The 16,745-nt window shown below is 61.1% G+C and overlaps 1 protein-coding gene across 4 annotated transcripts in view; it reads left to right on the top strand.

Annotated features, from left to right (window-relative positions):
* The first annotated feature begins 1,344 nt into the window (after positions 1-1,344).
* Positions 1,345-16,745, top strand: part of TRIM3 (tripartite motif containing 3) — a 176,783-nt gene continuing 161,382 nt past the window's right edge. For all 4 annotated transcript variants that reach the window (XR_011026022.1, XM_068266463.1, XM_068266464.1 and 1 more), the window contains exons 1-3: positions 1,345-1,545; positions 6,016-6,158; positions 10,295-10,529. Coding sequence is in view for 3 of the 4 variants with exons in the window: in XM_068266463.1 (XP_068122564.1) it covers positions 6,046-6,158; positions 10,295-10,529 (348 nt within the window). In the remaining variant the exon portion in view is untranslated. The remainder of the gene's footprint in view (positions 1,546-6,015; positions 6,159-10,294; positions 10,530-16,745) is intronic.

Genomic DNA, 16,745 nt, shown 5'->3' with positions numbered 1-16,745 from the left:
TGGCGTCGGTGTCCTCGGTAGCGTGGCGTCGGTGTCCACGGTAGCGTGGCGTCGGTGTCCCCGGTAGCGTGGCGTCGGTGTCCTCGGTAGCGTGGCGTCGGTGTCCTCGGTAGCGTGGCGTCGGTGTCCCCGGTAGCGTGGCGTCGGTGTCCCCGGTAGCGTGGCGTCGGTGTCCTCGGTAGCGTGGCGTCGGTGTCCTCGGTAGCGTGGCGTCGGTGTCCTCGGTAGCGTGGCGTCGGTGTCCCCGGTAGCGTGGCGTCGGTGTCCCCGGTAGCGTGGCGTCGGTGTCCCCGGTAGCGTGGCGTCGGTGTCCCCGGTAGCGTGGCGTCGGTGTCCTCGGTAGCGCTGCGTCAGTGTCCCCGGTAGCGTGGCGTCGGTGTCCTCGGTAGCGTGGCGTCGGTGTCCCCGGTAGCGTGGCGTCGGTGTCCTCGGTAGCGCTGCGTCGGTGTCCCCGGTAGCGTGGCGTCGGTGTCCTCGGTAGCGTGGCGTCGGTGTCCTCGGTAGCGTGGCGTCGGTGTCCTCGGTAGCGTGGCGTCGGTGTCCCCGGTAGCGTGGCGTCGGTGTCCTCGGTAGCGCTGCGTCAGTGTCCCCGGTAGCGCACCGTAGGCAGCGGTGCAGCCCTCCTGCGCAGTAACGCTCCCGGTGAAGTGGGCTGGTTCTCTCGCACAGAGGCGGGGGATCCTCAGAGGCTGCAAGCAGGACACACATGACCTGTATGGGCTGCAGGAAGTTGTCACCTCCTGATATGGAGGCCGCAGCTAGTGATAGGAGGGAGGCTCTCTGGGCAGTGGTGTAACTGAGGAGCTGTGGGCCCTCATGCAAGTTGTACAATGGGGCCCCCCCATACATAATAAACCTGCCATGGACAGCCCAGGCAGTGTCAGAGGAGCAGTAAATTGATAAGATGAATAGAATAAAGCAGACTCTGGTGATGGGGAGACGTCGCTCAGAGGGGCAGGGAGGGGGCGGGGAGGGGGCGTGTTACTGATTCCCACTATACAATGTATCTATAGAAGTGATTATTACCAGCACAGGGCCAGTAGAGAGCTAACACTGCAGCTGAGGGAGGGGCCCAGTGCGGTCACACCCTCTGCACCCCCTATAGCTCCGCCCCCGGCTCCGCGGCCCGTCACTCTCCTCCAGGCTGCGCGGCTACTCTGAGGGGAGAGGAAACACAGGGGGAGGGGCCAGAGAGCAGAGGGGAGGGGCCAGCTCACTCAGGAGATCACCAGCTGAGCTTTTCACACAGAGCGGAAGTTAACCCCGCCCTAATAGCATACGTCACTGCGCAGAGCGGACACATATCGACGTCACACAGCCCCGCCCTACTCCCTCCGTCTCTCCAATCACCTAACACCGCTGCTCCCGCCCTCCCACCGCATGGAGCAGCCAATCACTGCCCAGAACATACGTCACAGGTCAGCGGGGCGGGGCTAGTGACGCGCATGGCAGGTCTGGCGATGGGAGTCGCTCCAGTGACGTCACCGCTCTCAGCTGTTCCCTCTACAATGGCAGCCGGGGAGGCCTGAGCGGGGGAGACCACCGGTAACCGTAGCCCCTCCCCTTCCTGACAGCCCCGCCCTCCTCCTGTACCCCCACCTGTCACCCCAACACCCTCCTGGCCCCTCCCTCTCCTCCTGTACCCCACCTGTCACCCCTTCATCCTCCTGGCCCCTCCCTCTCCTCCTGTTCCCCCACCGTCACCCTAACACCCTCCTGGCCCCTCCCTCTCCTCCTGTTCCCTCACCTGTCACCCCAACACCCTCCTGGCCCCTCCCTCTCCTCCTGTTCCCTCACCTGTCACCCCAACACCCTCCTGGCCCCTCCCTCTTCTCCTGTACCCCTCCCTCTCCTCCAGTTCCCCCACCTGTCACCCCAACACCCTCCTGGCCCCTCCCTCTCCTCCTGTACCCCTCCCTCTCCTCCTGTACCCCCACCTGTCACCCCTTCATCCTCCTGGCCCCTCCCTCTCCTGTTCCCCCACCTGTCACCCCAACACCCTCCTGGCCCCTCCCTCTCCTCCTGTTCCCCCACCGTCACCCTAACACCCTCCTGGCCCCTCCCTCTCCTCCTGTACCCCTCCCTCTCCTCCTGTACCCCCACCTGTCACCCCTTCATCCTCCTGGCCCCTCCCTCTCCTGTTCCCCCACCTGTCACCCCAACACCCTCCTGGCCCCTCCCTCTCCTCCTGTTCCCCCACCGTCACCCTAACACCCTCCTGGCCCCTCCCTCTCCTCCTGTTCCCTCACCTGTCACCCCAACACCCTCCTGGCCCCTCCCTCTTCTCCTGTACCCCTCCCTCTCCTCCAGTTCCCCCACCTGTCACCCCAACACCCTCCTGGCCCCTCCCTCTCCTCCTGTACCCCTCCCTCTCCTCCTGTACCCCCACCTGTCACCCCTTCATCCTCCTGGCCCCTCCCTCTCCTGTTCCCCCACCTGTCACCCCAACACCCTCCTGGCCCCTCCCTCTCCTCCTGTGCCTTCACCTGTCACCCCAACACCCTCCTGGCCCCTCCCTCTCCTCCTGTGCCCCCACCTGTCACCCCAACACCCTCCTGGCCCCTCCCTCTCCTCCTGTGCCCCCACCTGTCACCCCAACACCCTCCTGGCCCCTCCCTCTCCTCCTGTGCCCCCACCTGTCACCCCAACACCCTCCTGGCCCCTCCCTCTCCTCCTGTGCACCCACCTGTCACCCCAACACCCTCCTGGCCCCTCCCTCTCCTCCTGTTCCCCCACCGTCACCCTAACACCCTCCTGGCCCCTCCCTCTCCTCCTGTACCCCCACCTGTCACCCCAACACCCTCCTGGCCCCTCCCTCTTCTCCTGTACCCCTCCCTCTCCTCCAGTTCCCCCACCTGTCACCCCAACACCCTCCTGGCCCCTCCCTCTCCTCCTGTTCCCCCACCGTCACCCTAACACCCTCCTGGCCCCTCCCTCTCCTCCTGTTCCCTCACCTGTCACCCCAACACCCTCCTGGCCCCTCCCTCTTCTCCTGTACCCCTCCCTCTCCTCCAGTTCCCCCACCTGTCACCCCAACACCCTCCTGGCCCCTCCCTCTCCTCCTGTACCCCTCCCTCTCCTCCTGTACCCCCACCTGTCACCCCTTCATCCTCCTGGCCCCTCCCTCTCCTGTTCCCCCACCTGTCACCCCAACACCCTCCTGGCCCCTCCCTCTCCTCCTGTACCCCTCCCTCTCCTCCTGTACCCCCACCTGTCACCCCTTCATCCTCCTGGCCCCTCCCTCTCCTGTGCACCCACCTGTCACCCCAACACCCTCCTGGCCCCTCCCTCTCCTCCTGTTCCCCCACCGTCACCCTAACACCCTCCTGGCCCCTCCCTCTCCTCCTGTTCCCTCACCTGTCACCCCAACACCCTCCTGGCCCCTCCCTCTCCTCCTGTTCCCTCACCTGTCACCCCAACACCCTCCTGGCCCCTCCCTCTTCTCCTGTACCCCTCCCTCTCCTCCAGTTCCCCCACCTGTCACCCCAACACCCTCCTGGCCCCTCCCTCTCCTCCTGTACCCCTCCCTCTCCTCCTGTACCCCCACCTGTCACCCCTTCATCCTCCTGGCCCCTCCCTCTCCTGTTCCCCCACCTGTCACCCCAACACCCTCCTGGCCCCTCCCTCTCCTCCTGTTCCCCCACCGTCACCCTAACACCCTCCTGGCCCCTCCCTCTCCTCCTGTTCCCTCACCTGTCACCCCAACACCCTCCTGGCCCCTCCCTCTTCTCCTGTACCCCTCCCTCTCCTCCAGTTCCCCCACCTGTCACCCCAACACCCTCCTGGCCCCTCCCTCTCCTCCTGTACCCCTCCCTCTCCTCCTGTACCCCCACCTGTCACCCCTTCATCCTCCTGGCCCCTCCCTCTCCTGTTCCCCCACCTGTCACCCCAACACCCTCCTGGCCCCTCCCTCTCCTCCTGTGCCTTCACCTGTCACCCCAACACCCTCCTGGCCCCTCCCTCTCCTCCTGTGCCCCCACCTGTCACCCCAACACCCTCCTGGCCCCTCCCTCTCCTCCTGTGCCCCCACCTGTCACCCCAACACCCTCCTGGCCCCTCCCTCTCCTCCTGTGCCCCCACCTGTCACCCCAACACCCTCCTGGCCCCTCCCTCTCCTCCTGTGCACCCACCTGTCACCCCAACACCCTCCTGGCCCCTCCCTCTCCTCCTGTTCCCCCACCGTCACCCTAACACCCTCCTGGCCCCTCCCTCTCCTCCTGTACCCCCACCTGTCACCCCAACACCCTCCTGGCCCCTCCCTCTTCTCCTGTACCCCTCCCTCTCCTCCAGTTCCCCCACCTGTCACCCCAACACCCTCCTGGCCCCTCCCTCTCCTCCTGTTCCCCCACCGTCACCCTAACACCCTCCTGGCCCCTCCCTCTCCTCCTGTTCCCTCACCTGTCACCCCAACACCCTCCTGGCCCCTCCCTCTTCTCCTGTACCCCTCCCTCTCCTCCAGTTCCCCCACCTGTCACCCCAACACCCTCCTGGCCCCTCCCTCTCCTCCTGTACCCCTCCCTCTCCTCCTGTACCCCCACCTGTCACCCCTTCATCCTCCTGGCCCCTCCCTCTCCTGTTCCCCCACCTGTCACCCCAACACCCTCCTGGCCCCTCCCTCTCCTCCTGTGCCTTCACCTGTCACCCCAACACCCTCCTGGCCCCTCCCTCTCCTCCTGTGCCCCCACCTGTCACCCCAACACCCTCCTGGCCCCTCCCTCTCCTCCTGTGCCCCCACCTGTCACCCCAACACCCTCCTGGCCCCTCCCTCTCCTCCTGTGCCCCCACCTGTCACCCCAACACCCTCCTGGCCCCTCCCTCTCCTCCTGTGCCCCCACCTGTCACCCCAACACCCTCCTGGCCCCTCCCTCTCCTCCTGTGCACCCACCTGTCACCCCAACACCCTCCTGGCCCCTCCCTCTCCTCCTGTTCCCCCACCGTCACCCTAACACCCTCCTGGCCCCTCCCTCTCCTCCTGTACCCCCACCTGTCACCCCAACACCCTCCTGGCCCCTCCCTCTTCTCCTGTACCCCTCCCTCTCCTCCAGTTCCCCCACCTGTCACCCCAACACCCTCCTGGCCCCTCCCTCTCCTCCTGTTCCCCCACCGTCACCCTAACACCCTCCTGGCCCCTCCCTCTCCTCCTGTTCCCTCACCTGTCACCCCAACACCCTCCTGGCCCCTCCCTCTTCTCCTGTACCCCTCCCTCTCCTCCAGTTCCCCCACCTGTCACCCCAACACCCTCCTGGCCCCTCCCTCTTCTCCTGTACCCCTCCCTCTCCTCCTGTACCCCCACCTGTCACCCCTTCATCCTCCTGGCCCCTCCCTCTCCTGTTCCCCCACCTGTCACCCCAACACCCTCCTGGCCCCTCCCTCTCCTCCTGTGCCTTCACCTGTCACCCCAACACCCTCCTGGCCCCTCCCTCTCCTCCTGTGCCCCCACCTGTCACCCCAACACCCTCCTGGCCCCTCCCTCTCCTCCTGTGCCCCCACCTGTCACCCCAACACCCTCCTGGCCCCTCCCTCTCCTCCTGTACCCCCACCTGTCACCCCAACACCCTCCTGGCCCCTCCCTCTCCTCCTGTACCCCTCCATCTCCTCCTGTACCCCCACCTGTCACCCCAACACCCTCCTGGCCCCTCCCTCTCCTCCTGTACACCTCCATCTCCTCCTGTACCCCCACCTGTCACCCCAACATCCTCCTGGCCCCTCCCTCTCCTCCTGTACCCCTCCCTCTCCTCCTGTACCCCCACCTGTCACCCCAACACCCTCCTGACCCCTCTTCCTGTATCCTCAACTGTCACCCTCTCCCCTGTACCCCCACTCATCACCCACCCCCTCCTGACCCCTCCCCCTGTACCCCTACTCGTCACCCCATATCTATTTTTAGCTGCCCCACTCCGTGTCCTGTACAGCCCCCATGCCAATCTCTGCCCAATTTATATGACCTCATAATGTATTGTATGCTGTCGTTGTCTACCTCAGTTTTGGGATTTTCTGAACTGTTTTGTGTTTCAGGTTGAGCAGAGGTCAGCGTCCGTCGTGGTCATGGCGAGCCCAGTGGTGCGTCAGATCGACAAGCAGTTCCTCATCTGCAGTATTTGTCTGGAGAGGTATCATATTCCCAAGGTGCTGCCGTGTCTGCACACCTTCTGTGAGAGGTGAGTATACCTCGCTTGGACCTCGACTATCAGAGAACAAGAGTAACATTGTTTGAAAAAAGATGTTCGTCCAACCAGAAAAAGTAATACATCAGTAAGCATTGGGTACTGTTCTCTCCTGCAAACTCACATATCCCAGCTGATCCAGGGAAAGGCAGAGAAAAACCCCGGTGAGGCCTGGCCCAATTAACCTTTGGAGGGAAAAAAGTCCTTCCTGACTTCAAGTGGCAGATAAAATCCCTGGGTCAACACCGCTGGTAATTATATCCATGGATGTCTTTCAATGCAAGGAAAGCATCTAAACCTCCTTGGAACCTAAACCGAGAGGGATATGGGTGTTTCCTTTTAAACAATACCAGTTGCCTGGCTGCCCTGCTGATCTCTTTGGCTGCAGTAGTGGCTGAATCACACACCTGAGACAAGCATGCAGCTAATCCAGCCCGACTTCAGTCAGAGCACCTGATCTGCATGCTTGTTGAGGGGCTGTGGCTAAAGTATTAGAGACACAGGATCAGCAGGAGAGTCTGGCAACTGGTATTATTGTAAAAGGAAAAATCCATATCCTTCTCAGTTCAGGTTCCCTTTAAAGACATCCGAGTTGAAAACTTTGGCCAAAAAAATCCAATATATATACTTGAAGTAGGCCCTCCACACCAGGATCGCTGCCTGTTTCCCTGCAATCAGTCCCGGACTAGCCCCTGACCACAAGCAGTCAGCGACCTTTCAAGCAGATCTTCATCACCCAAGCTTGTGCAGTTCACTCCTGAGCGCTGCTCCGACCATACTCTCCTTGCCTTAGTGGAATTACGAATGTGCCATTGCAGCATCCAAGAGCAAACTGCGTATCCACCAGTGACGACTATCCGGTTCAAAGGTCGCCAACTACTTGTGGTCGGGGCCTAATCTGGCACCGATTGCAGGGAAACAGAGACACCAGTCCTTGTGTGGCTGGCCTACGTAAAACTTAAAGTGTATATAGACTTTTTGGGGGGGAAGTTTTCAACTCAGATGTCCTTTAAATGCAGATATACAGTGGTTTGACAAAGTATTCGGCCCCCTTGAAGTTTTCCACATTTTGTCACATTACTGCCACAAACATGAATCAATTTTATTGGAATTCCACGTGAAAGACCAATACAAAGTGGTGTACATGTGAGAAGTGGAACGAAAATCATACATGATTCCAAACATTTTTTACAAATAAATAACTGCAAAGTGGGGTGTGCGTAATTATTCAGCCCCCTTTGGTCTGAGTGCAGTCAGTTGCCTATAGACATTGCCTGGTGAGTCCTAATGACTAAATAGAGTGCGCCTGTGTGTAATCTAAAGTCAGTACAAATACAGCTGCTCTGTGAGGGCCTCAGAGGTTGTCTAAGAGAATATTGGGAGCAACAACACCATGAAGTCCAAAGAACACACCATACAGGTCAGGGATAAAGTTATTGAGACATTTAATGCAGGCTTAGGATAAAAAAAGATTTCCAAAGCCTTGAACATCCCACGGAGCACTGTTCAAAGGATCATTCAGAATTGGAAGGAGTATGGCACAACTGTAAACCTACCAAGACAAGGCCGTCCACCTAAACTCACAGGCCGAACAAGGAGAGCGCTGATCAGAAATGCAGTCAAGAGGCCCATGCTGACTCTAGACGAGCTGTAGAGATCTACAGCTCAGGTGGGGGAATCTGTCCATAGGACAACTATTAGTCGTGCACTGTACAAAGTTGTCCTTTATGGAAGAGTGGCAAGAAGAAAGCCATTGTTAACAGAAAAGCATAAGAAGTCCCGTTTGCAGTTTGCCAAAAGCCATGTGGGGGACACAGCAACCATGTGGAAGAAGGTGCTCTGGTCAGATGAGACCAAAATGGAACTTTTTGACCAAAATGCAAAACGCTATGTGTGGCAGAAAACTAACACTGCACATCACTCTGAACACACCATCCCCACTGTCAGATATGGTGGTGGCAGCATCATGCTCTGGGGGTGCTTCTCTTCAGCAGGGACAGGGAAGCTGGTCAGAGTTGATGGGAAGATGGATGGAGCCAAATACAGGGCAATCTTGGAAGAAAACCTCTTGGAGTCTACAAAAGACTTGAGACTGGGGTGGAGGTTCACCTTCCAGCAGGACAACGACCCTAAACATAAAGCCAGGGCAACAATGGAATGGTTTACAACAAAACATATCCATGTGTTAGAATGGCCCAGTCAAAGTCCAGATCTAAATCCAATCGAGAATCTGTGGCAAGATCTGGAAACTGCTGTTCACAAACGCTGTCAGCACAGGATAGAGAGCACCGAGAGAGGAGAGGGAAGGCTCTATACGACCCAGAGCCTTCCCTCTCCTTAGGTAAGTATTTGCTTCATTTTTTTTTTAAATGCGGTTTCCATTCACTTTAAGGGGAGTTGGGCAGCCGGTCCCCAAAAGGTTAACTTGTAATCAAGCAGTATTCCTGAGTCCTTTTCCAAGCCTGTTCCCAACTATAGGCCATTTATGTTCCCAGCTGTAAGCCATTTATTTTCTTCATGCTCTAACATTGGTATGTATTTATTAACATTACATTGCATCTGCCTATGTGGTCATGTTGTAATATATCACTATCCATCTCCGTGTTGATAATGCTGCATCATTTTGTATCATCAGCAAAGATGGCTACATTACTCTGTATCCCATCTTCTAAATCAAATTGAAAAGAATTGGACCCAGTACTGACCCTTGCGGGACCCCACTGCTAACAGTTTCCCATTTTGAGCATTTTCCGTTTACCGCCCCTCTTTGCCTTCTATCCCGTAACCAGTTCTCTATCCACATATACACATGTTCTCCTAGTCCCTGTATCCTCAGCTTCTGCATCAGGCTGTTGTGGGGAACCGTGTCAGAAGCCTTTGCAAAGTCTGAGCACACTACATCTATAGCTGTCCGAGAGCTACATGTGCGCTCACCACCTTATAAAAGCTGAGCATATCGGTGAGAGAGGACCTGTCAGTAGTAAAGCCATGCTGGTGAGCTGAGATTATTCTGTGCTCTAAAGTCTTGTATAGCATCTATAGGCTGCCATACACTAGTCGATTGCCATCAGATCGACCAGCAGATAGATCCCGATTGAATCTGATCAAAGAGGGATCTATTGGCTTCCTACACTGCAAACAGATTTCGAATCGATTTCACTATGAAACCGATTCACAATCTGTGGAGCTGCTGCAGCTCCCCCCGCATACATCACTTGGTCCGACCGGCACGAGTCCTCCGGTCTCCGCTGCCTCTTCTCCGCTCTCTCTTCTCCACGCTGGGCTCCACCTTCACTTTAAACAGTAGAGACAGCTGGGACACGCGCCGGCGGAACAGGTAACGTATTACCGCTAGCGTCGGTCGTCGGACATTCGAATGCTGCTATAGACGCACTCCTGACCCGCCGGCGATCGAGCAAAATTTTCAGCGTGAACAGATCAAGGGGAACGATAGATTTCGGACAGAAATCGATCGTTCGGTCAGCGTTTGCGCAACAATTTTACAGCGGATTCGTTCACAGTGATTGAATCTGCTGTATATCGGCGGGGAATAGTATAAGTGTATGGGCCCCTTATTAGAACACCTTCACACAATTTACACACAACTGACAGGCTCACAGGTCTGTAGTTGAGCTTTCTTGCATAAGGGGAGAACATGAGCTGTACGTCAGTAATAGGGAGTGCATCTTATCTGGGCGCCGCGCAGTTCTGCACAGAATGAGCCAAATGACGGCTCTTCCTGCTGCCGCTAATCTCCCCAGCGGCGTTAAGTACTATTCCCCCTCTGAGTCGTCTAAACTTGTCTGGCAACCGCCGGAGCCCCGAATTACCGTTACACGGCACGCGCAGCATTGCATTGTTGCTATGGCGGCGCCCAACTTTGGCGCTCAGCGCCGTGCACCGAAATGAACTGCTTCCAGTAACAGGGAACTGACCCGCTTGAAAGAGAATCTTACTAAATAAGATAAAGTGGCTTATCGATAACTGAACTCAGCTCCCTTAATACCCGGGGGTGGATGTTATCCGGGCCAGATGCCTTGTCTCTGGCCTGGACGGAATCATAAGGCAGGTGATGTCAGCCTGTGTCGGCAGTGTTTAGTGATGTTGTGTTCCCTGTGGTGTCTCCCCAGGTGTCTGCAGAGTTACATCCCCCCGCAGAGCCTTACCCTCTCCTGCCCAGTATGTCGTCAGACCTCCATCCTCCCGGAACGAGGGGTCTCTGCTCTGCAGAACAACTTCTTCATCACCAATCTCATGGAGGTTCTGCAGCGCAGTCCAGAGAGCGGCCGTCAGGAGCAGAGCGTGCTGCCGGGGGAGGGGCATCCCGCCGGAACCCCACTGTCCTGCCCCAACCACCAGGGCAAGGTGAGTACAGTGCCCTATTCTGCTGCTCCACAACCAGAACACCACCAGTCCAGACCAAGGGAAAGCAGGTGTCCACTACTCTCCCCCCCTCTCCTCCTACCACGCCTCCCCCCCTCCCCTCTCTGCTGCCAACACTCCCATATTTCCTTTCTTGCCTTCCCTCTCTGCTGCCATGCCTCTCCCCTCTCTCCTGCCATGCCTCCCCTCTCTCCTGCCATGCCTCCCCTCTCTCCTGCCATGCCTCCCCTCTCTCCTGCCATGCCTCCCCTCTCTCCTGCCATGCCTCTCCCCTCTCTCCTGCCATGCCTCCCCTCTCTCCTGCCATGCCTCCCCTCTCTCCTGCCATGCCTCCCCTCCATGCCTCCCCTCTCTCCTGCCATGCCTCCCCTCTCTCCTGCCATGCCTCCCCTCTCTCCTGCCACTCCCCTCTCTCCTGCCATGCCTCTCCCCTCTCTCCTGCCATGCCTCCCCTCTCCTGCCATGCCTCTCCCCTCTCCTGCCATGCCTCTCCCCTCTCTCCTGCCATGCCTCCCCTCTCTCCTGCCATGCCTCCCCTCTCTCCTGCCATGCCCTCCCCTCTCTCCTGCCATGCCCTCCCCTCTCTCCTGCCATGCCTTCCCTCTCTCCTGCCATGCCTCTCCCCTCTCTCCTGCCATGCCTCTCCCCTCTCTCCTGCCATGCCTCCCCTCTCTCCTGCCATGCCTCCCCTCTCTCCTGCCATGCCTCTCCCCTCTCTCCTGCCATGCCTCTCCCCTCTCTCCTGCCATGCCTCTCCCCTCTCCTGCCATGCCTCCCCTCTCTCCTGCCATGCCTCCCCTCTCTGCTGCCATGCCTCTCCCCTCTCTCCTGCCATGCCTCCCCTCTCTCCTGCCATGCCTCCCCTCTCTCCTGCCACGCCTCCCTCCCCTCTCTCCTGCCACGCCTCCCTCCCCTCTCTCCTGCCACGCCTCCCTCCCCTCTCTCCTGCCACGCCTCCCTCCCCTCTCTCCTGCCATGCCTCCCCTCTCTCCTGCCATGCCTCTCCCCTCTCTCCTGCCATGCCTCTCCCCTCTCTCCTGCCATGCCTCCCCTCTCTCCTGCCATGCCTCCCCTCTCTCCTGCCATGCCTCCCCTCTCTCCTGCCATGCCTCTCCCCTCTCTCCTGCCATGCCTCTCCCCTCTCTCCTGCCATGCCTCTCCCCTCTCTCCTGCCATGCCTCTCCCCTCTCTCCTGCCATGCCTCCCCTCTCTCCTGCCATGCCTCCCCTCTCTCCTGCCATGCCTCCCCTCTCTGCTGCCATGCCTCCCCTCTCTGCTGCCATGCCTCTCCCCTCTCTCCTGCCATGCCTCTCCCCTCTCTCCTGCCATGCCTCCCCTCTCTCCTGCCATGCCTCCCCTCTCTCCTGCCATGCCTCCCCTCTCTGCTGCCATGCCTCTCCCCTCTCTCCTGCCATGCCTCTCCCCTCTCTCCTGCCATGCCTCTCCTCTCTCCTGCCATGCCTCTCCTCTCTCCTGCCATGCCTCCCCTCTCTCCTGCCATGCCTCCCCTCTCTCCTGCCATGCCTCCCCTCTCTCCTGCCATGCCTCCCCTCTCTCCTGCCATGCCTCCCCTCTCTCCTGCCATGCCTCCCCTCTCTCCTGCCATGCCTATGCCTCCCCTCTCTCCTGCCATGCCTCTCCTCTCTCCTGCCTCTCTCCTGCCATGCCTCCCCTCTCTCCTGCCATGCCTCCCCTCTCTCCTGCCATGCCTCCCCTCTCTCCTGCCATGCCTCCCCTCTCTCCTGCCATGCCTCTCCCCTCTCTCCTGCCATGCCTCTCCCCTCTCTCCTGCCATGCCTCCCCTCTCTCCTGCCATGCCCTCCCCTCTCTCCTGCCATGCCTCCCCTCTCTCCTGCCATGCCTTCCCTCTCTCCTGCCATGCCTCTCCCCTCTCTCCTGCCATGCCTCTCCCCTCTCTCCTGCCATGCCTCCCCTCTCTCCTGCCATGCCTCTCCCCTCTCCTGCCATGCCTCTCCCCTCTCTCCTGCCATGCCTCCCCTCTCTCCTGCCATGCCTCCCCTCTCTCCTGCCATGCCTCCCCTCTCTCCTGCCATGCCTTCCCCTCTCTCCTGCCATGCCTCTCCCCTCACCTGCCATGCCTCTCCCCTCTCTCCTGCCATGCCTCTCCCCTCTCCTGCCATGCCTCCCCTCTCTCCTGCCATGCCTCCCCTCTCTGCTGCCATGCCTCTCCCCTCTCTCCTGCCATGCCTCCCCTCTCTCCTGCCATGCCTCCCCTCTCTCCTGCCATGCCTCCCCTCTCTCCTGCCACGCCTCCCTCCCCTCTCTCCTGCCACGCCTCCCCTCTCTGCTGCCATGCCTCCCCTCTCTCCTGCCATGCCTCTCCCCTCTCTCCTGCCATGCCTCCCCTCTCTCCTGCCATGCCTCCCCTCTCTCCTGCCATGCCTACCCTCTCTCCTGCCATGCCTCTCCCCTCTCTCCTGCCATGCCTCTCCCCTCTCTCCTGCCATGCCTCCCCTCTCTCCTGCCATGCCTCCCCTCTCTCCTGCCATGCCTCCCCTCTCTCCTGCCATGCCTCTCCCCTCTCTCCTGCCATGCCTCTCCCCTCTCTCCTGCCATGCCTCTCCCCTCTCTCCTGCCATGCCTCTCCCCTCTCTCCTGCCATGCCTCCCCTCTCTCCTGCCATGCCTCCCCTCTCTCCTGCCATGCCTCCCCTCTCTGCTGCCATGCCTCCCCTCTCTGCTGCCATGCCTCTCCCCTCTCTCCTGCCATGCCTCTCCCCTCTCTCCTGCCATGCCTCCCCTCTCTCCTGCCATGCCTCCCCTCTCTCCTGCCATGCCTCCCCTCTCTGCTGCCATGCCTCTCCCCTCTCTCCTGCCATGCCTCTCCCCTCTCTCCTGCCATGCCTCTCCTCTCTCCTGCCATGCCTCTCCTCTCTCCTGCCATGCCTCCCCTCTCTCCTGCCATGCCTCCCCTCTCTCCTGCCATGCCTCCCCTCTCTCCTGCCATGCCTCCCCTCTCTCCTGCCATGCCTCCCCTCTCTCCTGCCATGCCTCCCCTCTCTCCTGCCATGCCTATGCCTCCCCTCTCTCCTGCCATGCCTCTCCTCTCTCCTGCCTCTCTCCTGCCATGCCTCCCCTCTCTCCTGCCATGCCTCCCCTCTCTCCTGCCATGCCTCCCCTCTCTCCTGCCATGCCTCCCCTCTCTCCTGCCATGCCTCTCCCCTCTCTCCTGCCATGCCTCTCCCCTCTCTCCTGCCATGCCTCCCCTCTCTCCTGCCATGCCCTCCCCTCTCTCCTGCCATGCCTCCCCTCTCTCCTGCCATGCCTTCCCTCTCTCCTGCCATGCCTCTCCCCTCTCTCCTGCCATGCCTCTCCCCTCTCTCCTGCCATGCCTCCCCTCTCTCCTGCCATGCCTCTCCCCTCTCCTGCCATGCCTCTCCCCTCTCTCCTGCCATGCCTCCCCTCTCTCCTGCCATGCCTCCCCTCTCTCCTGCCATGCCTCCCCTCTCTCCTGCCATGCCTTCCCCTCTCTCCTGCCATGCCTCTCCCCTCACCTGCCATGCCTCTCCCCTCTCTCCTGCCATGCCTCTCCCCTCTCCTGCCATGCCTCCCCTCTCTCCTGCCATGCCTCCCCTCTCTGCTGCCATGCCTCTCCCCTCTCTCCTGCCATGCCTCCCCTCTCTCCTGCCATGCCTCCCCTCTCTCCTGCCATGCCTCCCCTCTCTCCTGCCACGCCTCCCTCCCCTCTCTCCTGCCACGCCTCCCCTCTCTGCTGCCATGCCTCCCCTCTCTCCTGCCATGCCTCTCCCCTCTCTCCTGCCATGCCTCCCCTCTCTCCTGCCATGCCTCCCCTCTCTCCTGCCATGCCTACCCTCTCTCCTGCCATGCCTCTCCCCTCTCTCCTGCCATGCCTCTCCCCTCTCTCCTGCCATGCCTCTCCCCTCTCTCCTGCCATGCCTCCCCTCTCTCCTGCCATGCCTCCCCTCTCTGCTGCCATGCCTCCCCTCTCTGCTGCCATGCCTCTCCCCTCTCTCCTGCCATGCCTCTCCCCTCTCTCCTGCCATGCCTCTCCCCTCTCTCCTGCCATGCCTCTCCCCTCTCTCCTGCCATGCCTCCCCTCTCTCCTGCCATGCCTCTCCCCTCTCTCCTGCCATGCCTCCCCTCTCTCCTGCCATGCCTCCCCTCTCTCCTGCCATGCCTCTCCCCTCTCTCCTGCCATGCCTCCCCTCTCTCCTGCCATGCCTCCCCTCTCTCCTGCCATGCCTCTCCCCTCTCTGCTGCCATGCCTCTCCCCTCTCTCCTGCCATGCCTCTCCCCTCTCTCCTGCCATGCCTCCCCTCTCTCCTGCCATGCCTCTCCCCTCTCTCCTGCCATGCCTCTCCCCTCTCTCCTGCCATGCCTCTCCCCTCTCTCCTGCCATGCCTCCCCTCTCTCCTGCCATGCCTCCCCTCTCTCCTGCCATGCCTCCCCTCTCTCCTGCCATGCCTCTCCCCTCTCTCCTGCCATGCCTCTCCCCTCTCTCCTGCCATGCCTCTCCCCTCTCTCCTGCCATGCCTCCCCTCTCTCCTGCCATGCCTCCCCTCTCTCCTATGCCTCCCCTCTCTCCTGCCATGCCTCCCCTCTCTCCTGCCATGCCTCTCCCCTCTCTCCTGCCATGCCTCCCCTCTCTCCTGCCATGCCTCCCCTCTCTCCTGCCATGCCTCCCCTCTCTCCTGCCATGCCTCTCCCCTCTCTCCTGCCATGCCTCTCCCCTCTCTCCTGCCATGCCTCCCCTCTCTCCTGCCATGCCTCCCCTCTCTCCTGCCATGCCTCCCCTCTCTCCTGCCATGCCTCCCCTCTCTCCTGCCATGCCTCTCCCCTCTCTCCTGCCATGCCTCCCCCCTCTCTCCTGCCATGCCTCCCCCCTCTCTCCTGCCATGCCTCCCCTCTCTCCTGCCATGCCTCCCCTCTCTCCTGCCATGCCTCCCCTCTCTCCTGCCATGCCTCCCCTCTCTCCTGCCATGCCTCCCCTCTCTGCTGCCATGCCTCTCCCCTCTCTGCTGCCATGCCTCTCCCCTCTCCTGCCATGCCTCCCCTCTCTCCTGCCATGCCTCCCCTCTCTCCTGCCATGCCTCCCCTCTCTCCTGCCATGCCTCCCCTCTCTCCTGCCATGCCTCCCCTCTCTGCTGCCATGCCTCTCCCCTCTCTGCTGCCATGCCTCTCCCCTCTCTCCTGCCATGCCTCTCCCCTCTCTCCTGCCATGCCTCCCCTCTCTCCTGCCATGCCTCCCCTCTCTCCTGCCATGCTTCTCCCCTCTCTCCTGCCATGCCTCTCCCCTCTCTCCTGCCATGCCTCTCCCCTCTCTCCTGCCATGCCTCCCCTCTCTCCTGCCATGCCTCCCCTCTCTCCTGCCATGCCTCCCCTCTCTCCTGCCATGCCTCTCCCCTCTCTCCTGCCATGCCTCCCCTCTCTCCTGCCATGCCTCCCCTCTCTCCTGCCATGCCTCTCCCCTCTCTCCTGCCATGCCTCTCCCCTCTCTCCTGCCATGCCTCCCCTCTCTCCTGCCATGCCTCCCCTCTCTCCTGCCATGCCTCCCCTCTCTCCTGCCATGCCTCCCCTCTCTCCTGCCACTCCCCTCTCTCCTGCCATGCCTCTCCCCTCTCTCCTGCCATGCCTCCCCTCTCCTGCCATGCCTCTCCCCTCTCCTGCCATGCCTCTCCCCTCTCTCCTGCCATGCCTCCCCTCTCTCCTGCCATGCCCTCCCCTCTCTCCTGCCATGCCCTCCCCTCTCTCCTGCCATGCCTTCCCTCTCTCCTGCCATGCCTCTCCCCTCTCTCCTGCCATGCCTCTCCCCTCTCTCCTGCCATGCCTCTCCCCTCTCTCCTGCCATGCCTCTCCCCTCTCTCCTGCCATGCCTCCCCTCTCTCCTGCCATGCCTCCCCTCTCTCCTGCCATGCCTCTCCCCTCTCTCCTGCCATGCCTCTCCCCTCTCTCCTGCCATGCCTCTCCCCTCTCCTGCCATGCCTCCCCTCTCTCCTGCCATGCCTCCCCTCTCTGCTGCCATGCCTCTCCCCTCTCTCCTGCCATGCCTCTCCCCTCTCTCCTGCCATGCCTCCCCTCTCCTGCCATGCCTCCCCTCTCTCCTGCCATGCCTCCCCTCTCTCCTGCCACGCCTCCCTCCCCTCTCTCCTGCCACGCCTCCCTCCCCTCTCTCCTGCCACGCCTCCCTCCCCTCTCTCCTGCCATGCCTCCCCTCTCT

This window comes from Hyperolius riggenbachi, chromosome 2 (assembly GCF_040937935.1).
Source record: "Hyperolius riggenbachi isolate aHypRig1 chromosome 2, aHypRig1.pri, whole genome shotgun sequence".
Lineage (NCBI taxonomy): Eukaryota > Metazoa > Chordata > Amphibia > Anura > Hyperoliidae > Hyperolius > Hyperolius riggenbachi.
The sequence above is the reverse complement of the archived record's forward strand: the minus strand, read 5'-3'. Positions and strand labels throughout refer to the sequence as shown.